The sequence below is a fragment of the Charadrius vociferus genome, unplaced genomic scaffold (genome assembly GCF_000708025.1).
Source record: "Charadrius vociferus isolate BGI_N301 unplaced genomic scaffold, ASM70802v2 scaffold877, whole genome shotgun sequence".
In the NCBI taxonomy this organism is placed as follows: Eukaryota; Metazoa; Chordata; class Aves; order Charadriiformes; family Charadriidae; genus Charadrius; species Charadrius vociferus.
In genome coordinates, this window is record NW_009649116.1 from 241928 (window position 1) to 264985 (window position 23058).

General features: G+C 44.5%; 1 protein-coding gene across 1 annotated transcript in view; it reads right to left on the reverse strand.

The window, feature by feature from the left end:
- Positions 1–4496: 4496 nt before the first annotated feature.
- The window catches only part of LOC104289398 (lethal(3)malignant brain tumor-like protein 3), a 30041-nt gene continuing 11479 nt past the window's right edge, over positions 4497–23058 (reverse strand). Inside the window, exons 11-19 of the mRNA XM_009888332.1 lie at positions 20113–20223; positions 18807–18921; positions 18582–18681; positions 17552–17731; positions 16053–16184; positions 15595–15656; positions 13043–13209; positions 8420–8482; positions 4497–5045 (exon numbers count right to left, since the gene is read on the reverse strand). Coding sequence (XP_009886634.1) covers positions 4917–5045; positions 8420–8482; positions 13043–13209; positions 15595–15656; positions 16053–16184; positions 17552–17731; positions 18582–18681; positions 18807–18921; positions 20113–20223 — 1059 coding nt within the window. The 3' untranslated portion in view covers positions 4497–4916. The remainder of the gene's footprint in view (positions 5046–8419; positions 8483–13042; positions 13210–15594; positions 15657–16052; positions 16185–17551; positions 17732–18581; positions 18682–18806; positions 18922–20112; positions 20224–23058) is intronic.

Below are 23058 nucleotides of genomic sequence, written 5' to 3' on the forward strand. Positions count from 1 at the left end.
TCCGCCGCCAAAGAGAATCTGTACCACACAGCGCTGCAGGTGCGGTGTCAGCCTCCGGGTCCCTCAACCCCCCCTGCGAGGAGCAGGGGGAAAGCTTCCCCCCCCCTCATTTTGGGGGAAAACCAGGCGAGGGCACAGCGCACAGCGTTTTGTAATTTATCAGCTAATTACAATTTGAGCAGAAACAAATACCCAGGTGAGTTAACTAGAATTCTTATGGGGGACACAGTGGAGAAGCCCTACAGGGCATTAAGGAAGGTAAAACGGGACACAAAGACCCCAAAATACAGAGTTTTAACATTGATTCATCCTGATAACAAGTTCTTGCTAGATTTAGTTAAACACTCAAATTTGGAAGGTGCTTTAGGAAGACGGTGGAGTCCTGGGATGGTCTGCAAGAGGAAACCAGGAGTGGTTAACACGCTCTGTCAGCAGTAGGGGACAGCGGGGGTCGGGGGGGTCGGGCACTGCCCCAGCGGACGATGCCGGCCAAGGCTCATGCTGTCCTGCGTACAAACCAAGGAGAGCTCCAATATACAGCTTTGCTCCGCCTGATGGAAAAAGATAAAAGATGAAAATGCTGCCTGCGTTTTGATTGCCAGGTTTCGGGGGGGGGGGGGGGGAGGAAAACAAGGGGAGAAAGCCAAGGAGCTCGGCGGTGCCCAGCTCACCCCGGTCACAAGCCCAGCCGCCCCGCCAGCACGTGCCGGGGTCGGACCCAAACACGGAAAGAACGAGCCCGGTTTGAACTTATATTAATTTTATTCACATTTCCAGAAGAAAAGCATCAGTGGAGTGCAACGTCACAGCTAGTGTCAAAAAGCTCAAGTATTTGTTTTGGTTTAAACCAGGCAAACATTTCGGAGGCTGAACCCAGAGCACGGACGCACGCTCCCTTCCCCTGCACGTGCTTCCAGTTCAAGTAACAGGAATTTTAAAAATAAGCTGGCTCATCACATGATGGAGAGGATGTCAAAAACTTTAAAGCTTTCTGTGGTATAAATCCCTAAGCAGGGCATGAAAGTAGCAGGCAGGAAATCTTCTACAGCTGAACTAGCTTATCCCTTCGGCTGAATGTTGGTTTGCTTTTTTTTTTTCCCCCCCTTTGGTTGTAGAGTTTTGCTATCAGTGCTGGGGGAACGCTTCTGTCCAACTTTAATGCGATTCATCACCCAGAGCAGAAATTTGCTGCTCCTGGATTACAAGGATGATCGCTGGTGACGGCACAGAAGAATTTTAACGGGACTCTCTAGCAAGGAGAAAAAGAGAGAAATTTGATTGCTCTGGCTTTCAAAAACAGAGGTAAAGGAACAAAAACATATCCAGGAGTAAGATCCATTTTAACTGAGAACTGAAACTTCCCAACTGCGCTGCTGGCCCATGGGAAGCTGTCACAGCTCTGGGTTGCTTCTAAGTAATATATTGATATTTCTGAGTGAGTTCTGGGTTCAGTTGGGCCAACAGCTGGTTTCTGCTGACATCAAGCAGGCAACGAAAGCCTCCAAAACCCAGGTGGCATTAACCAGTTCCAGCTTTGTTCACCACAGAGCTCCAACTTTTGGCATTCTGCTTCAAAGTGCAATGTTTCAAATTAGACAACAAGGCATCAAGACAATCAAAGGCATCTGCAGACCCCTCGCCCTGACACAGGCCTCCATCGGGCCCGGGAAGAGGCAGAGCCGAGTTTGTACGGGCAGAGTCTGGCAGCGGGAACAAGTCACGGAGCCGCATGTGGAAGCGCGGCTCCCCGGCGCAAGCGGAACCGCATCAGCAACCAACCAACTCCCAAGTTATGGGGCTAAAAGATGAGCTGGTTTGGGGTTTTTTTTAGTCTTGTGAATATCAGGGAATTTTAAACGTGTCCAGTGAAGACACTGCAAATCTTTTTGCCCTCGCGTTATTGGGAAGTTGCTTGATTTTATTAGAATATAGCTATATTTGGAAAAGGAGTCAGTAATATATGTGTGCACATTCTTGCTCGCTCTGCAAAGACAATTATCGGATTACAAAAAAAGGCACAAGAAGCACATTCCTCCTCCTTCTATCCCTAAAAGGGTTCCTCCTTCCTCCTTGCTGAAAGCACTACCCTTGCTGTCACTGAACAAACTCCAAGTACACATTTTCATCTTTGATCCAGCTGGCTTGGAAGCCCCTAGGATTAAAGATTTCTCTTCTGTTTGAATAATTTCAATGACTAGAACCTCATTGCTTGTTTCACCGCTTCTCTCCATCCTCTATCTATATATAGTAAGAGAGAGAAAATAATATTATACTTTGTTTTATTGCTGGAGGCAATCTGCTGTCCCCCAACACAGTCCCCCAAAGGAAGGAGGTAAAACAGAAAATCCGGCAGGACGTGCTTGCTGGAAACAAGAACAAGTCCAAACTGCACTCACCCCACCTGGCTGGGTGTCACAGAGGGGGGACACCGGAGCAAAGAAGAGCTCAGGGTTATTTAGCAAGTCGGTGGAGAGCCAGGAATGAAAACAGTCCAGCTACGGATCCTCTGCTCCAGTTGTCAGGAAACAATTTTGCTGTGCCTAGAAGGCGAGTTGTGTCACAGTCCAGGACATGCCACTTACAATTCAAGTCTTTACAGTGACGCGGGATGCGCAGAGTGGGATAAAGCAACGTGACTCTTTGGTGAATATCCTGGTTATCATACTAAAAATGAATTTTAATAAATTAAATTCATATCTTGTCTAGTCCTTAACACTGCATTAAATTACTCTCCTGCAGTTGCCTGGCTGATATTTAATGTTTCAGCTATTAAATATCCCACCACCCCTATGTCTTCTCTGTTGAAGGCTTAAACTTCTTAACATCTTATATAAAAATAGACAGTATGGAGACAAATTGCTCTTTATATTAATCCAGGACTGAATGGCTTCAGCGGTGTGGATTCTGCTCTATTTACACCTTTAAGGAATTTACCACTTAAGACAAGTCACAAGGACGTTCTCAGCAGCTGGAAGGCCGGAGAAAGGACATGGAGTGATTGGGGAAGGAAGACCCAGCATGTTCCTTGTGACACCACACGGTCACGGACAGCGTGTTCGTTCTCAGTTCCCGATGGCTCTTGGAGAAGCTGCAGGGCTGGGACTAAGGCAACAACACTGGTGACAAAGATGCCAGGTACAGAAGGGGGTCTGAGGTGCCTGCGGACGGATCACATCTCATCATGCAATGCCCTGAGAAATTCATGCAACCCTGGGCAGAGGTCGATGGCACCCCCTGCCTTCGGCAACACCGCGTACGCACTGAGAGAGCTCGGAGGGGGTTCATGCACACAGGATTCATCCTGGCAGCTTTGCATGACGGGGTGAAAAGGCTTCCCTAGCTAAGATGGTTCTAGCTAAACCCCAGAACAGCCAATATCCATCAGGGAGAGTGACCAGAGGAAGAGTCAGGAGCCAGCACGCTGCCAGGCATGAATGGAAACGCTGAGCAGAGCCCCAGCACGGCCCACCACTTCTCCCAGGGCTTCCATCGTAAGAGGCTCTGGGAGTAACGGTGTGGAAATCCCCCATCCAGGATACTGCAGTTTGGGGTGCACGGTCCTAAAACTATGCTCTGACTCTGAGCAGAGCAGGAAATGCTCGTGCTCCCCTCCTGCCAGGAGAGCACAGATTGCATGCACAGGAACACAGCCACAAGCTTTGCTTCCTCCCTGACGCAGATTAGCTCTCTCTTTTGAGAAGTAATTCCTACCGCATTTTGCTGTCTGTTCAAACCCTGATTCCCCTCCAGTCAAACTTCCCCGTGTGCTCTGCCCGCCTCATGACTAGAGAGGCAGAGGAGCCGGTGCCCTGCTGCTACAGCACACCAACTCTTTGGTAGAACAGACCGAAGTCCACCTGGAGGCTGAAAAGGCTAAAGCACTAAGCCTTCGTGAGTTTCAGTCGTTCAAAACCAAAAGCAAATTGTTTCTAGGAAATCTGTTTGCATCTGTACTCATGTGCTGGCCACTGCTGGGTTTCCAACGCATACTCCTAGCATTTGGCTGACAATGGAGACGACAAGAATGAACCCATCAAATTCCCAAGTGCTCCTGATTGCACCTTTTGAAGTAAGATGTTCCTGTCCAGACAGCAGTTGCACAAAAGTACTGACGGGAGAATTACAGCTAGAATATTTACCTTTGTCTCCTGTGGGAGACATCTTTATGAGAGATGGCATCTTTTTTGGGTAGGCATCTTTTGCCTACCCAACACCTACCTACACAGGGCTTGTTTCCCGCTGGCCGGTGACACGAATGAGAACATTTTGCTTGTTACCAGAAATGATGCAAGTCACCACTGATGGAAACCCTGTGCCCAGGCTACCTTTCTGCTGCGGCGTACACAGCACAGTAGCCAAAGGTATTAGAACAACCAGGATCAGCAGGAGAAAGTGGAATTTAAAAACCAGTTCTGAAAAGGTCAGCTCTTGAATCACAGCATTGAAGGATACAAGTGGGTTGCTCTGAAGTGCATCTTTTCCCTATTTTCTTAGTCTCCTTTCTCAGTTTTTATACACACAGAATACATTAAACATGCTGGTGATAACTCAGTCTCTCTTTCAGGCACTATCATTGGACACAGCAGTCATTTCACTCATAGCTTTCTTCTTGCTATTGCAGCTCCACCGATGTTACCCTGGATTCCCCTTATAACCGGAGGTTTCTTCTAGATCTCAAAAAGAGATTGATATATCAAAACCAAATTCAATTACAAAATATAATAATATCCTCTTCTTGGAAGTGAAGCTGCCCCATATTCCAGACTGTGGCAGGATTTTTATGTCCTCAAAATATTTTTAATAATTCTACTTAAAATACATCTGAGTCCTAATCTGCCTGTTTGGCATGTTGTAATGCTCTCAGTCGAGGATCTGTTCCCTGTCAATTCCTCGTGGGCTCTGCCAATGGCCTCTTCTCAGTTGTCTTCCGCAGACTTGAACATGAGAATGGCGTTGTAGATCTTCAGGGCAGGACCCAGCTTGATACTGAGTATTTTAACTATGTCGCTCTGGTTCAGGAGCAGGAAGGCCTCACCATCTATCTGCTAGAGGTTGGAAATACAACATAAGATAAAGATTACCACCAAGAGATAGGCAGGATTCTCTCTTCTGGTCGTTCAAGTAAACAATGCACTCTGAACTGAGGAATGAAAGTACAAACGCAGCTCTGAAGACTGAAACTTTCTAATCCTCCCTAGTTCTGGCACCCACACCCCTGCCAGGTTCCCAGGCACGCTGCCCTTTCCCAGGGTCTCAGGGCTCACCCAGCAGCCCTTTTTCTAGAAAGAGAGAAGCCCAGGTGTGGGTAAGGCTGGTTCATTAGACTTTATATTCACTATAATTGCTCTAAAAAGCCAACAACTGTCAAAAATCCTACAGCCTATTCACAATCTGTGGCCAGAAATTAGATCAGGAAATCCAAAATGCGAGTGGAAATCCAAAATGCGAGTCTTCAGGAGGCAGCTATCCAAGAATTAATATATTACACTGATCTACAATGATTAGAAATAGAAATTCACCGTTACCTAGTGCATTCATTACATACTGTCATTGCATAGACTCTTCAACCCCTGTTAAGCTGTTCAGGGTAAAATTTAAAGCCAAACACCCTTTTTTTCCCTGTTTTTTTTGGTCAGGTCGGCTGAGAAATATTCCTGTGATGTGAACATCTGGCTACTCTCACAACTAGGATGTACTATGCCCACAGACGACAAGTCTCTGTTTAAAGGAAAAACAGAAGGCTATTGTGAAATTGTTTCCAATGACATTAAGCGTGCTTGCTTAGCACATGGTAAAAGAGACCATGTGCTATATAAACCAAGGCACAGTAAAGGCACGTAATCTGTCTGGATTTACACATACACTCTCCTAATCCATCAGCAAGGAGATATTCGATTGGATTCAAAGTGAGCAAGCCAAAAACATAGTACCTTGTGAAAATACAGGATGCTCTAGGTAGCAGCGAGTGAAATCATAACATTATTTTAAGAAGAGGTTAAAAATTTACTTGGGTTTACAAAAACATCCACAGAGACAACGCAGATATAATTAATATAAACCCCAAATGCTGCAGGGAAGAAGCCAAAGATTAATGGATACAGACAAACAATATGTGTCTCCCTAAGTTATTCCATTAAAGTCCATTTACAGGGACTGACAGCATCTCATCCTCTTACTTGATGTTCACCAGTGCAGCAGACAACACCGGACACTCAACTCATCCAGAACAACAATTCTTCTATTTCTGTAGTCTTCCTGACTAGAACTTTTTTTGAACGTCAACGACCGGTGGAAGAGGATACATTGACTAAACTTGGGCAAACACACAATTAAAGCAAAGAGCTGGGAGCCAGGAGACTCGTTTTTCCCTTCTCTAGCTACACAAAAGACTGTTAGCAAGTTACTTAACCTCCCAGTATGTACACTGGAAATGACAGCAGTGCTCCCAGTCCACAGATGTCCACACAACATCCCCAAATCTTATTTGCAAGCTGCCTAGAGTCTACACTACTGCAATGAACATGTTAAAAATAGCTTGAAACAAATGGACTGCTGCTTAAATTAAATAATATAGAGTCAAGAGTAGCAAAAAACTGCTGGAAAACAGCCCTACGTTTCAAAATGCTTTTGAGTCCAATATTATTACTATGCTTCATTTTGACTGCATTGCCGCAAAGATGCTTATTTTAAACAGACCCTCCCTGAACTGGACCTAGAAACAAACACAGTATCAGTGCCTGCGCTTTATTATTCATTTCTTTGTTCCCTCTTATTTGGATGGTTTTTAAAATTCCGTGCACAATTTGTTCTCTTCGTTCCTAATGTAAGCAGCAACTTATCCCACTCCCCCCCGCCAAGAGAAGTCTGCAAGGGGTTTATTTACGCTCACCAGAAAGCACTCAAAGGCCTGATTACAGCTAATGGACAACACGAGTGGAGTTCTGCAGTCCCGTCACTCACACCTGAATTCTGGCCAAAGCCAAACTGCTAAAAGAGTTTTAATTTCAAACTGACAATTTGGTTTGAGCATAAACCTGCAAAACAAACCAAGCCCCTCTCATTTGGCATAGGGAATCATACTTTGAGGCTGCAGAAAGTGAGGTATTAAAATAGAACGTGGCTATCCGCTCTCTGAACCAGAAAGCAGCCACTGTGTTCAGGACCCGTTTAAATTATGGCTGGAAGAAATAAAATACATTGTGGATGGTTGGATTCATTAGAAGATTTGCTAGTTACATCTTATCTACCAAACTCTCACCTCTGAATACATCTTCGCCAGAAATCAGGATGCACCTTTTACACTCATCTACACCGGAAGATTGGTTCATTTGAATAAATTTCATTACTCCCTCTATATTCAATTAAGCACTATTCCACTGTATTGTTACATTGTGAAGAGTGCTTTTTGTAAACCTCCATTTCTTTTGCTTTATATCTTGTGTGTGTGCATGTTTTTTAAAACAAGGGTAAACAAAATACAGATACATAAATCCCATAAAATGCACTACAGACTGATTCATCCTGAAAGGAAGCCAGCTCTGGGGAGCAGTCATCTATTAAAAACCTGTCCTTTACAGTTGCCACAATGTGCAATGTTTTTCCTCAGTACAGAGGGTGCGCTCAGCGCTGCACAGAACAGAGAAAGTACAGCCTCTTCCCTCGAGCTCTTACAATCAGAGCAGGAGAGCTGTGATAAGAGAAGGGGAGGTACGTCTGTGCAGATTTATCAAGAATCTCCAACTCATACCTGCAGCATAACTGGGAGCCAAAGCACTCAACAGAGCCTAAGTGTCCACGATCCATGCAAAGAAGTGTGCTAAGAAAGGACAGCCATATCCTGCGCTAGCTGCGGTTTCTCAGAAGCCATGGCAAACGCACCACAAACAGGGAACAGAGTCCAGCCCAGCACATGGCAGTGAAGACAGGACACACCACATGCAGGAGATGCTCTGATTTCCCAGCCACTGCTTGTTCAAGGAAAGGTTCCCCTCCCGCTCTCATCTCAGCCCATGGGGGAAGCCAGCGATTCCTGGGAAACCCTACGAGTGCCAGCCACACCACGAGAAGGAGGCATATGTGCTCGTTAGAGGGAGCAGATGAGATCTTCACTGCACCATTCCAACAGGACATCTTTATAACGATGCCAAACCCACCGCACAATAGTCCAAGACAGGATGTTAAGCATAAGCTCAGCGATTGGAACGGCAAGGGAAATTTAAAGCAGCAGAATGCAATTAGCCATGCCGGAATTCAGCCCGATTCTGTAGCTGCCTCCTAAATGCCACAGGCTCTTTAATGACAAGTCTGAGCATGTCTGTGCTCTCTGCACTGTAACTCCAGAGTGATGGGGCACAAAACCACCTAGCTGCCATCGGACCTGCCAGCGGCACAGCACAGGATTTGGGCAGACCTTACTTACCTCTTCCCTGAACACAGATGCTTGTTCTTTGCAACCAGGTAAACGCTGGATAAAGCTTACCACCTGGAATTACATTTGGGAAAAGAGAAATATGCACAATTAAAATGGGGTATCATCAAGCAAAAAGGTTGTATTTCTGTATGTGAGCTCTACATGCACAAATTTTTAAAACTTTAATACTTACAACTTTCCCATTAATGAAGGTTTAATATAAAAAACATTACTGGGTTGTTTCTGCAATACCCCTGCACAGCATATTCTGGTTACCTGCAATACTTTCCGTATTGCCTTTTGACCATTTATCTTTCCGTACAAGTCCAGTTCCTCCATTGCTCAAAAGGATCTTTATAAAATGCCAACAATATTTTTACAGACTAAATGCTGTATATCGCTGTATTATTTTAAACCCACAACTTCACTTTCTCTATGGTATTGCTGGAAAGTAAAATAAAAAAGGATTTAGACATCTTCCCATGATGACATGCCTTTAAGAGACAAGATAAACCAAATGAATGAGTTCTGCTGGTTTACCAACAAACAGAAGGCAGAGGAGGTGGGAAGGAAAGGAGTTTTGGTTTTATTTAATCCGTGGTGGGTGCACAGGATCTGTGGAACCAACAGGATTAAATGAGTAAAAGTTAATTTTACATTTCACATTAGGGAAAACCTTTCTAAGCAGGAAATCTGTTAACATTTGTAATAATCTCCCCGGAGACATGAAAGCAGCCCTTGGATTACATTATATAACACTAAGCAGTGCGAGGAGCAGTCCTGAACGCAGTGGAGGATGACTTAATATGTATTGTCTTCTCCAGCTGTAGCTTCACTGGTTCACAGAAGATTTGTATATTGAGGCATAATCAAATCAAACATCTCATGCTAATTGGATGCTCCCTTGCAGGAACAGCTCTGTTTCATGAAGCATATTCATTTGAGTTATTACAGATGTGACATGTCTTCCCTGAACACAAACAAACAGTTAGGAGGGGGTCACTGTCAAATACAAGCTTCCCTTTAATTCAGGATTGTCAGACTCTCCTAAATCGTGTCACTGCATCTCCAGCTGATCCCACCACTTGACTAATATTCATTCCCTTCCCCCAGTTCCGACCACGCAGGAAGGGAGCTGTCAGCGTGCCCTCCGGTTTTGCTCTACCCTGGCAGAGCCTGATTTTTGGTGAACAGCTCTGACTCCCGTCATTTCTGTTAGGTAATCTGAAAGCAGAGCATCCCTCTCATGTTTCGCCCTTATCTTCAGTGAGCAGGGACAGTTCTGTTTTAAAGGGAACCCCTAAAATCCACATCTCCATCCTGCAGTGACTCCAAATTTTCTTCTGTAGAAGTGCAAACTCCTATTATAAACAAATAATAAAATACTACTTTCCTTTTGAATCCTCCCCACCCCTTATATTTAAAACACAAACGAAAATCCTTGTGCAGGGTCTGGTACCGTCCAGAGTTTAAGAGACAGCTGGACCCCTGGGGGCGAGACAGTAGGTGCCCTTTAGTGTCTGCGGTACTGAGAGGCTGGCAGAAACCTCCGGGGAATGATCTGAGCTTGCTTTGCTCCTGCGTCCTTCCCTGCACAATTGCTGCTGGCTACTGTCACAGACACTGGGTGACGGCCCTTTGATCTGTCCCAGAAGTCATTTGTACAGACACTGCAAGCACTCTGCACCGCAAGAGTGGCCTTTTAAACAAACAGGACTCCTGGGATTTACCAGACATGGAGAAAAGAGAGGGAAGGAGGATGCAAGAGAAGAATGCAGGAGAGAAGGTCCCCAGGATGTGAGCCAGACCCTGGGTTCCACTGAGGCACAGCGACCTGCCCAGCCCATCACTGCTGGGGGAGGCGAGTCCCCAAACCAAGACGTGGCACCTGAGGGACAAGGGAGGCTCAGGAGCACAAGGCCAAAACACAGTAACACCATGGGCTAGAGGAAACCAGCACAGCTCCACAACGGTGGCAGTGAAGCCCTGAACCAAGGGAAAGGGTGAGGCCAGAGAGGCTCAAGATGGGGGTGGGAGAGGTGTCGGATAGGTTAGGAGCACAGTGGGTTCAGGCAGATCAGGGCTTTTCCTTCGAGGAGGTGAATGCCTGCCTGCCCTTCCTGCTGGTAACAACCTCAATGCTCACAGAGCTATCTGGTAGAAGTGTCTTACTCTACGACTGCATATTGGTAAAGGGAAGGGGCTTGAAAAAGAACTTTATGTAATTCTGAGAACACCTTAGAAACTCCATGCAACCCATATGGAAGGTGCTGATGCAATCCCAGATGTGTGTGATATATGGAAATTATGGTATTGGTATAGCTTTTAGGTAAGGTTGGAAGGTAAGCCTCACACGGCACCCCTTTAATATCAATCTATCGCAGAACTGACAACGCCTTGTGAGACTATGCAGAGAGGAGTTGGGTTTAACTGGGATTTAGTAACGCACAAGCCGTTAGCACAAGGACAGTCCCTCCACAAGGTATTAACATCTGACGCCGGATTAACTAACAAACAATACAACTCTAGCACATATTAACGTTCTTCTGTGATTCAATACCCTTCACTAGCTGTGCTCTGAAAACAGGACAGGAAGCTTTCAATAAATAACCAAGCTGCATTAAAGTAACTACTCTTGTTGACTGTTCAGTGTTACCAAGAGTTTCTTAGCTTGAGGGCCCCTAAATACCACTGCTGCTCTGCCATTTCAGCTGTTCTCAACCAACAGAGTATCAAAGCAACATATTTTTCCTTAATGTGGGTTTTATAAAATAAAAACAGTTCTTCGGTCTGAAACCAAAGGAGAATTTTACACCCCCATTGCTCTTGTTTCAGATCAGCAGAATGGCCTCCTTTGTGCAGCAGAGTTCAAAGCACAACCCAAAGGCAAATGTTTGCCCTCTAGGAAGATGTTAGGAGCCCAAATGCCGACAGATCAAATCTGCTTTGGACTCACTAAAACACAGAAAGTCCTGCTGCTTTCATCTTTCAGACCTGCGGCTACATTTCACTGCACATGCTGATCCTGCAAGTGCTCACACAGAGGCCAAATTGATTCCTATGGGAATTTGTGATGAACATAATTCGCAAAACCAGATCCACTTTACTGAAATTCAAGACAAAACCTGTAACGACTTTAGCCTGTCCATTGTGGTGCTGCAACCGATCTTTTTAATGTGCCGTTCACACGCCTACTGGCAGTCAAAACTTCATCAGTTGTTTCAGGCTGCAGCACAGAGCACAGTTCGGTGTATTCTGGATTTTGAATCGCTATATCCAGAGTGCCCTGCATTCATGCCCTGTAGTCCCTGCTTACATTCATCCGTTATCAAACTATCATCCCAGTTAAATTTACCCAGCAGTTGCTTTAAAGGTCAACTGCAAAGGACAAATTTTATTTGGCTTGTATTCTGACTCTGCTCTCCCATGAACCAGCCTCCATGTTTTATCCAAAAGAAAGGGATTCTGATATTCACGTCAGAGGATTAACTGCTTCTGCCTTTATTGATTTTCTAAAAGACCTTTTGGAAAAATCATTGGAAGCTTTCTCTAAAGAAGGATACGAACAGCAAATCTTTCCAAGAGATTATTTCCTCCTTGCTATGAATTTAATTCAAGCACATTTTCATTACAAAAAAAAACCACAACCAAAAACCAAGAAAAAAAGGACCAAGTTTTAAAACAGCCACACTAATAGCTCTTCCCCTTCACAATGGCTGCGGTTCCCATCTCCTGGGATACTGCAATCCCACCAGTCTCCTACCAGTCCTCCAGCCTGAAGAGCAAAGTCAAGATTGGATTTATCTGATGTAAGAGGCACTTAGGGAAAATGCACTTTCTAAGTCTCTGAAGATCCTCTATGCATCATGAAGAACAGCACCTTTTTCCTGCTTTGCAGATTACCTCCATCCTTGCAAGCACATTACAGCACATTTCTCTTGAATTAAATGGCCTGCGATTAAGCACCAGGATCCAAATTGTCACCACTTCCCAAGCGGAGATACAAATATTATTTATGCCCAAGGCACTGAGGCAAAAACCAACTACTCAGCACACAAAAGATACTGGCTTTTTCACACACCACCTAATTATAGGAGACATCTCAAGAGCTAAGACCGCAGAGACATATCCCCAACTGCACAGCTACCTCTGTCAAAAATCAGGTCAGACTGTGGGCAGTTTTGTTCCAGGGGAATCAGGCAGGGAGACGCAGGAGGAGTGGGCATGCACAGTGCAGTTTGGAATTATCTGCAATGTAAAAGTGAATCAGCAGCAAAGTCACAGGAAAGGAGGAGGGAGATCAGACAGAAACAGAATCTGCTGTCAGAATCACGTTTTAGCCCTGAGGACCAAAAAACCAAGGGGTAAATAAACAAACAAAGAAAGGGAGAGAATCCTTGTCAGGGAAATTAGCTGTGGACACCAGAGGGTTAATAGAGATCCTTCCCCTCTCTTATAAAGGGACTTGGGTATAACTTCCAGCTGAGTCAGCTGAGGCATATGCAAAGCAAACAGAGAGCATTGCCTAGAAAAGGAAAGAAAATCAAGATGTCTTCCAGTTAGCACTCTAGAAGAGAAGGGCTCCGTCATTCCTGCACCCCAAGAGAGCAGAACAGGGAACAGGTAACTCACCTCTTCCACAGTCCATTTGGCCACGTGTTTGGCCGTGAGGCCCGAGACCTCTGGCAAGAGCTTGCAGTGCTGCTCCCAGCAGAGATGGAGGCGGTGGGTCGGGTTAGAGGCCAGGGAAGGCATGAAGATGGACTGGTGGAGGGCCTGCTGGAGATCCAAATCAGGGTCTGGAAGAGGAAACAAGACGAGTCAGAGACAGGCTTCAAGTAGGAGCAAGTAAAATAAAGCAGGAGGAAGGGTCGTGCTCCGGAGGGAAAAGCAAGACAGGGTGAGCAGACAGCCAGGCACGGCTACCGCATGGCACCCTGAGCTTTCAGGGAGCTCTTCCCACCCTCCTGAGAAGGAGAAAGAAAAAACAAAGATAAGATAAGATTGCCAGGCCGGAAGCTTTATCGTTAGCTTCTTCCCTGGAAAATGATATCATGCTGCTAACAGAGAGGATGTTTGCAGCGTTTTATTGACAAGGTGGAGGAGTTCTGGTAACAGCATCTTCGGCTGGAAACTAATGGCATTGTTCCAGCTCACAGCTGTACCAGCCTACGAAGAGCGCTATGTGTGCCAGCTGATGGCCCGGGCTCGCTGCCTCCCCAGGAGACTCCCAGGCCAGGAGTGCTGCACGTTACCTTCAGACATCAACTCCCTCCTCATGTGTCAACTGATGGAAGCTTTAAAAATGAAGGCAAGAAAAGGAAGAAATCACCCCTCCCTAATGAGATCACTCGAGTAGTGCAGAGTCATGGTCCTACAGGGACTTGCCTGGTTATACAACAGGAAGCAAAGCAGAGGATGGAAACAAGATGGGAAACATTCCTCTGGTTTACAGCGGTGTGCTGTCCCCGCGCCCCCCACCCTGCCAGGCTGTGTGCAGGGTGCGCAGGATGCCAGGCGCCATCCCGTGGCAACCGTACAAAATTCCCGTTTTGTTCCTGCTCTCAGCAAGGTTCGGCATGCCCAGCGCTGGTACGGCGGCTGCTCGCCTCGGCTGGGTTTGCTCGGTGTTAGCACAAAGGGTTGGTAGCGGGATGGGCTGTAAGGATCTGTGGGGTGCGCCAGTTGCTACGCGTAAAGCACAAAGGACAGTAGTTTTATAAAGAAAAAGTAAGTTTCCATGATTTGCCTTGCTCCTCACCAGCCGAAGTGAAAGCAGCCCTGGAGGGAGAGCCTGATCTAGGGAAAGGTCGCTGCCCTGTCACCTTACCTCGCCTCCAGCTCCTAAAGCACGTGGGACAGCATCAAATGCAGGTCTCTCTTTCTAATAATGCGACCAAACAGGGAGAATTTTTAAAAATCAAGCCTGCTCAGTTCAGGAGCTGATGCTCCTGGTGACAACAGAGCACAGGGCTGTCACCTACTCCTCTCCTGCCTCCCCCACTGCCCCGGTGGCGGGGGCAGCAGCTGGCCTTGCCCCCACCTCGCTGCCGCAGGAGGTCCTACCGCTGCCCAAGGTTTTACGTACTGCCACGTCCCTGCTGGGTGGGCACTGCTTCTATCACAGGCTGTCTCCTTTTCTTCACTGAGCCCAAATCCTCAGGGGTAAGCATCCAAACCCCAATCTAAACAAACTACTTTCCCTTTGAGAAAGAAGCCATGTTCTAATAGTTTAAATGTAGATGGGGTGAAAGCTCTGGGTAATCGTGAAATTACAGGTCAGTGGATTATTGCAGAATTTCCCTCCACCGATTTCCATCATTCTGTTTAAGGTGAATGCGAAGGGAGTGCAGACAGCTTTCCCTGCCAGCTGCAACTGCAGCTCACAGCTGGCAGACTTCTCCAGCTCTGACTGCAGAAGTCAGCACTAGGTAAAAGTGAGTATTAACAAAAAAAAAAAAAAGCTAGGCACCTGTCCCAGTTTGTGCCTGCTTAGCTATTTTTGATTGGAGACTTATTACCATGTTAAATCCTCCTAAAAGCCTGGTCAGCTCGGTTCTCTGAAATAGCTTTTTATAGTAAATCTGAAAGTTAAGCATATGGTTTGCTAAAGTGGTATCAGAAAGCTCCTCTTAAAAGTTAACCTGTCACATACCAAAAATAAAAAGGCATTGCTCTTCTATTTAATTTTTTGTTTTCTTTGTCATCCTTAGGAGAACCTTAAAAAAATCACCACCCAAAATGATTCTGTTTGTGAATGCCCAGTGGGGTCTAAAGAAAGAAGTCAATGGAAATTAAACTATCTGCCAGGTTTTGACCAAGTCTCCCTTGTCACCTCTGCTGGCTCTGCAAGCAGAACGGTTCATTGACCGCTTAGGGAACAAAAACCCTATGCCACTTCAGAAGAGAAGGCAGTGGCACAAGAGATGGCGCAAGCTTGTCTTCTCAGCTAATAAATACGAGGCTTCACTCTACAAAGTATTAAACTTTTAAATTCTAAGTAATTTTACCCTTCCTCCTCATTTTAAAGGAAGAAAGACTACCATTACTATCACCTCCAGTGTGTGCTTTCTTTTGACTGTGGAATCAAACACAGAAAAGGTGTAAAGTTTTAAATGTTCCTTGTGATTGTGGTATATTGCACATCTATGCGCACACAGAAAAAGAAATAAAATTTAACCAACCTTTCCCATTGCTTTCCTGCTTCACCAGCTGGAACTTTATATAGGCATGTGAGCATCCAAGCCTGAAAGCATCAATTACAAAACATTTCAAAAGGTACACAAATTGATATAATTTCTTCTCTATATAGAGGTTAATAGGATTTACAGGAACCCAAAACTTTTTCCTCTTAAAATAAGCAATAGCACTGCTCCATCCCTGACGTCTCTCTCTAGTTAAGGACTGTGCTATTGAATTCATCGCTAGAACTCAGATTTGAGTCTACTGCAGGAAAGAGAGGGCCCAAATAACGGGAGGAAGGGAAGAGATTTACCATGTCATTTTAAAACCCTATGCCGCAAATCTCTGATCAAATTGGGCTGTTCTAAGTTACGCTTTACACCTGTATTTCAGACACAGCAGCAGCATCAAGAAACACAACTGTTAATGCATGAAAATACATGACTAAAATCTTATTTACTGTTTTGGTTTGGCTTTGATGTCTGCAGAGGAATCCTCTTCTACCCAGTCTCTCTCTTGATTGTTTTCAGACTGTTCCGACAGACTGTGAACACTGCTTTGACACGACTTTTCACTGTCTTGTGCAGATTTTCTGGAAAGACAGATAAATGATAGTAGCTAAACTGTCATCCTCTGTTCCCTTTTCCCGCAGGAGAGCAAAGCTGGCTGCTCCTCGCAAGTGAGAGCAGCAACTACCACCTAGTGGTAGAAGCTTTCCTCTCCCCCTGTCATTACTGGCACAGTACAAAGTGCTCTCTTACTCTTCAGCACGGATTGAGAGAGATTATGTAAAATAAATCAGCCCCTGTGGACTGAGGCTCTGATCCCAGAAGCTACACGAAACCCACTGAAGCGTATGTTATGGTGAAATCAAGAGATTTAAGATTTTTGAATCTTGATACCTCCAGATAACATTTAAGTCTCCATGACTGAGTTTGATGCATAAACTGAGCTACACAGTTGCCCAAGGAAGAATAAGCTGTAGGGTGTTATCAGATTTGCATACTGAATTCAGACCTCCCACTATCAGGAAATGAAATACTTCGAAGAATAGAAATACATTACAATTTTAGAATGCCATTTATTCCGGGAGAATTCCAAAGCTCCTGAGAGAGCTTTATGGTAACAGTGCCATTGAAATGCAATCAATTCCGGTGTTGAGATTAGCAAATAGAGACCCCTGCACATTTCTGGGATGGGAGGAGGCAAACTTTGGCCGTATATGCCAGGGAGGGGAGAGAAGTATCCCTTTTTTCTGGCCAAATATGCCTTGAATATGTTGTAAATCAAACAAACTGTAAAATGTATAACAGCCTTCATATACAACGAAGACCAAAAGTATTGCTGGGGTTCGTTTTAGTGAGACTGGATTCACACAGGTTAAAGGTGACAATAATAAAAGCCTTCATGTCCAGGTCTGTCCCGTGACACATTTTAACTGCCTCCTGCAGTCCAAGAACTAATACACAGTTTGCTTCGATGACACTCAATTCCAAGATTTTCATGTAAGAAAATAAAGTATCTGAAGGAGCTCAACTTGTTTGCCAAGTGATACACATGCAGTCATTACGCCTAGCAGTGCAACGCAGCCGACGCCGGGGTGGATTGCAGTTACAGTTTAATAGTACAAAATAACCTTGCTTGACAGTTTTAGGACAGGAAATGAAGGAAAATAATATATTTTAAATTGAAACAGCAAGGGAAAAATTATGGAGACAGAATGCAATTTCCTTTGTTGGAATGTGACCAGAGCAGCAGGATTAAGGAATCAAGAAACCTATTAAGTCATATGAGGGTATAAAAGTGCACCGCTCCATGTTAAGAGTGTCTGGGGCATGGGTCAATATTACAGACAGATGAACTCAACGCTCTGCTGCTTCTCTGCCAATTCCTGTGTTTTTCAGCCTTGTAAAATGGTTTTGTTCCCCAGTACCCACCCAAGAAAAAGGTTCAGCTCACCTGGATTGTGGAGAGTCCTCCTGAGAAGAGTCTCCCGTTCCTAACAGAAATGGAGCAGGAGTCTCCAGTTTCTTGGCTTTCTGCATGCTATTGCTAGGGGAAGGTCTCTCCCCGCTCAGGCGGTCCTGTAACAAGTTTTCTCTGTTGAGGTTCACATCAGAATATGGGCAGCCAACTAACCTGTGTTAAAGAAAAAAAAAAAAAGGAAAGGAAAAAAAAAAGAGAGAGAGATGATGCTGCATGTTTTTAAGTCACACAGTCTTACCAGCCTCAGGCAGACCATCAGAAAACCCAGAAAAAGTGAGGCCAGAAACACTCAGGGAGATGTTATCACCCAGTTTTAGGTGTGGGAAAGCAGGGGACTACATGGCAGAATTAGAAACCAAAGTCATGTTTTTTAAAGTGTCGCCTTAGAGAACAGGAAGAGCTCTTCCTCTGTAACCTGCTTGGTCTGAAGAGTATTTCATGAAACGAGAGAGTCTGGCAACTTTAACTCTGAAAAATTCAAAGCCCTTTACCACATTATACATTACTAGATCTTCAGACCTCCCATCTGAGACTGCTTTCTTGCTCTTTAAAACAGTTCAATCGAGACAAGCCTTCCTTTTCCAGCAGCACATAACATACCAAAATACGAGCACAAAACATGAACTAGCTCTTCTCACTCTTTATTTTAATAATCTACCCACATTCTCTCCCTCTTTAACCGTCTCCCTTGCATCCTGTTCTCAGGTATATTATTTAACAAAAAAAATTCCTTCAGTAATGCTGGAATATAGAAATTGGAGTGAATTAATCTCTGTTGGATTGCATTGCAGTTGTAATGATTATCCTGGTATAAACAGAATTTATGTTGAAACAGCACATTTAGACACAAGAGGGAGCTGCAATTGCAGTTATAACTATCTCCAGGATAAACAACCCTGAGGTAATTTCAGTGCAGTGCAGGTGCTTGTTGCTGCATTATTATTATGGACAGCAGTCAGACTCTCGCAGGCAGAACCCTTACAAGAAGATCTCATATACATACGTATAATGTGTTCCATATCGTGGTCCCCTGACATGACCGATACCGTGGCAGCCTGGAGTAGGACACGTTTGTCCCACTGTCCCCACTCGATCAACAGCACCTGGTAATAAGAAAAAAAAAATAAAAAATAAGTTAAACAGATATGTAAAACGCTCCTTGCATCTGAAGAGTAGACTGCACTTAGGAAAATAATTCAACATAACAATATGATGCCATCTACTTTACCTAGAGGGACTTGCAAAGCATGTCCAGTTTTTGCACACCAGCCTACTGGATGAACATCAGGGCTGTCTGCATCGACCCAGAAATCATAGTTACGGTCCCAACCATCAAAATGTATCTAAAAGAAGCAGACAGTCTCAGTGAGATATATAGTTAAGGACATGACTCAGCTTTTATTTCAACTTCCCCCTTTGTTTCACCTTGCTCAGCTTGGGGTTGATTCATTCAATCTTTCAGTCAAGCACAATCGTCCTTTGTGCTCAGTGTAACTATTTGTTTTCCTGAGCTCTGCATCTATGTTTTGCAGAACAACCAGATTCTGGTGATACAGTCAAACCACAGGGTCTGCAAGAAAGCGCAGACTATGGGGTGCTCCGGCACACTATACTCAAAGATTAAATCTATGCAAATACAATTACTTATTTAATGGTTTTGTTTTCTGAGGATGCCAAAACACCATAAAAGCCAACAAGTTTGGTGAGTTTTTAAGCTAGAATCTTCTGCTGGACAAAGGGACTAGTAATAGTTAGCTCAGATCCAGATGAGGTTACCAGAGACTAAGGGTCACTGCAGCTCAAAGGCTACTGGGTTGTTTATGCGGCAAAGTTTCAAACAAATGCATGAACTGAGTATCATGCTACTATATATCGGCAGGAGTTGACTTTTGGTTGTAATTACAACGATGAAACTGAAATGAAATGGCTGATGGAGAGCAAACTCGACTGCTGCCCACATAATCATCCTTTGGGAAGGAGACCTGTGGCCGAGGAGCCTCCATCAGTGCAGCCTCCACTTTAGCTAGCTCATACTTAATTTCTCAGAAGCCAAAGCCAAACAGATTTTCTGGCAATATATTTATGTGAAAAGAATTAGTTAAAATCTATTTATGTAACAGATTCATACTGGAGAATGAAGCTGCTTCCCCCATGTACCAGGGTTTAACTTGCTTTGGGTTTTCCTTTAAGTATGTTAGGAAAAGAAAATTGTCAGCTATCTTCTCACCAGTAGAACATTAACGCTGCCTTCACTTGCACGGATCACACAGAAACCGCTAAGAGACGGAAAATCATGCTGTCAAATGTTATTTCAAAATAGTTACATTAAAACAGTAACTAACAATACCAGGCAATTCCATCAGATTTCAACAGGACAGAACAACAGAAATCATTTCCAGCTGGGCAGGCCTGTGGGCTAGATCATCTGTGAGGAGTTTGTTTGCCGCTCCTTATACCAAATGGGTATTTTTTCTGTACTGCCAATCACTGTATTCCTCAGCACAAGGGCTCTGCACTTTGAAGCAAGGTCATACCTTAATGCGATGGTCGTCTTTGTCAACTATTGTTGCCACTCTTATCAAGATGGGATTTCTTCTGTCCACAGCCTCTAACTTCATATTAACTTGGAATCCGTGAGCAGGGCGCTGTAAGACAGAATTGTAAGCAGAATGCTAAAAAGTCTGGGCGTCCAGAGCTAGTCACCTGCTCTGAATAAAATGCGCTGTTTTTTTTATCATTTATTCAAATGCCTCAGCAGCTTTGGCCCCTGATCTCACACAGCAGACTGCTTCAGAGGTTAAAATCAGAGTTTCCTAGAGGATTAAGCTGTCTGTTTGTCAGCAGCCCGAAACTACTTGAGAGGAAACCTGAGCTTGCTCAGTGCAGAGGAGCATTTCACAGCCAGGGCAAGAGGTGCTTTCCTAACAGAAAAAAGGCCAAATACTACCACAAGCTCCACCGCACACAGACTCCGCATTCGGACACCAAAACTCCCAAACACAGCAGAGAGACGATCACACATCTGACAAGGACAGCGGCCAGGTCATCACTGTCTTACACCTGAAACACACCACCACGTGACATCTCTCTTCACTACACTACACATGACATCCTTCTTGGCATCTGGATATGACACTTACCCTCATTAAGCAGGCTACCACCTACTTCTTATGACAAAACTGCATCTGCTTGTTAACGATGACTGCGGAGAACTGCGGTACTGGGACTTGAGAGCAGCTCCAGCCACTGGAGTCTCCCATCCACAGTCACCAACTTATCCTTTCTCTCAGACCGCAGCAAACTACTTCGTAAAAACTCTGGAACGTCCTTTGACCTGATGCGTGCCCTTTGCAGCACCCACAGATGTAAAGCTTTAAGTAACAGACAGCATTGACCAATTTTTCCATTTATCTTTAAATGACTACTGCAAATTCCTCCTCTGACCCCCTCAGCAGGGGGTTATGGAGCACCAGATACTCATTCAAAACACGTCCTTCTTCACTTCTGCTCACAAAGGTCAGGATTTTAGCAAGACATGATAAATCGTGTCTTTGAACAAGATCAGGTTAATGAAAGATGATTAAAATCACTCTTCCCTCACAATCTTACCCTTTTTACTGCTGTAGCATACCACGACAACTGCCAGTAGCTGGGGGCAGGGAAACAGGTCCACTTCTAAGTTAAGGGGATTACAGACTCCAAACCCGAAGTTTCTCTTTGATCTTTTCACCTGGATGCGGACATTTATCCACAGGCTTTCAGCCACACAACACACTGGGAGCCAGACAATCTAAACTGCTTTTAGTTTTAAGAGCATCTTATTGAACCAGCCAACCTTGTCTGTATTCCTTCAGGAAGAAGCCTGAGTGCTAGAGAACAAAATCCTGCCCAGAAGATGCGCCAGGCTATTTGTTTAAGTCTCGCTGAAGGATTGCTGCCTTTTTGGCAATGGGTCCTGAATGTTTTTGAATTCACAGCCCAAGACAATGGGCTGAAACAGCGACGCTGACGACAAAGCTGTCTCCTCCAGTGTTTCTGGGTGGAGGAGAAGGCAGAAATCCAGATGCAAGATCTGCTATTTGTGCTGATGATCAGTGTCTTCAGGCTACATAAGATAGCTCTTGAAAACTGTTAAAAACTAATTCAGTGACAAATGCCTGTTCTGGCTCTCAACCCATATTTTTATGTACTGATTTCCTGTAATTGCTAGCTGGAATAATAATAATAATAATAATAAAAAAAATCAATAACTGTGCCATGTATTTGCACTTCAGACCAACCAAGCCAGAAAAATAACGAGGTTTGATCTTGAAAGAGTTCTATTAACTGTTGATATATCAAATGCCTTTTTTTTTTTTTTTTCTGTCTCATTTTCGAAACAGTCTCGGATGCTAATTTATATTCTGGAGTTTCATGAGAGCCAGAATTGGCCCTTTTGCTATTCTCTCAAAGCCAGACAGCTGAAGGAGCAAAAAAATGGCTGCAGAGATGTATGTAAAAAAGGTAAGAGGCAGACAAGGCAGTTGCATTCCCCCTTGGGAAGACACGTCATTTTGGAAGAATCCAAAAAGTAGAGCACTCCCTGTCCTGAGCAAAGCCCTGTTATCTTCAGATGACATTTCTCAACACATTTTATATTCTGAAAATCTGAGGAAAGAATGCCATAATGACAGATTACTGAGGACTTCAGGCTGGGAGTTTTAAGTAGGTCATACTTCACTGTGTCTTTTTCTATCATGAAGAGTTTTACTATCTTTCCAAAATATTTGTTTCTACAAAACTACTTCTATTGTTCCTCTATTGTGTAGAAGACCAATTGCTGCATTCTTTCGCTCTTGCATTCTGAAGGTTTCCGTTTTCCAGTACGGTTGGGATTTTACGAGCATGGCTCAGAAAAAGGCTGAGCCTACACTGGGGACTACAAATGTGTCCTACTGACAAGCTTCACTCATTATCCAGCACACTGGCTCCGAGGTGTTTCACCTGCTGCACTGAATGATCGAAGACGCTGTCTGCCCAACTCTGGAAAACCTTAATCCAAGGGACGTTTTGGAGTTCAACTGTGCTGCAGATAACTCCAGCTGTGGCCTTACAGTTCTCTAAAGAGGCGAAACCAGCCTCTTCCTATTCCCTGACATCCACCTTGCAACCTACAACAACTTCAAATGGACACCTGCTGAAATCTAGCAATTATCAAACTTGTCTGGCTGGATTTTTACCTCCCTTATCTGAGGCCTCCCTGATTGCTTTTCCTCCTCAGTCCCAAAGAGCTTACCAACAACACATACGGGAGGGCAGCAGGTATTAACCTGCAACGCTAACTTCATCGAAAGGAATCAAGACAAGTGTCACAATGGCACAGAAAAGTTTTTAAACATATTGCAAAGTCTAGCAAGGTGAGCCAGCAGTGCAGAAGAAGCTGCTATGAAAAAAAAAGCAACTTTAAAGTATGGTGGGGTTTTTTTTATGAAGTTATTTTA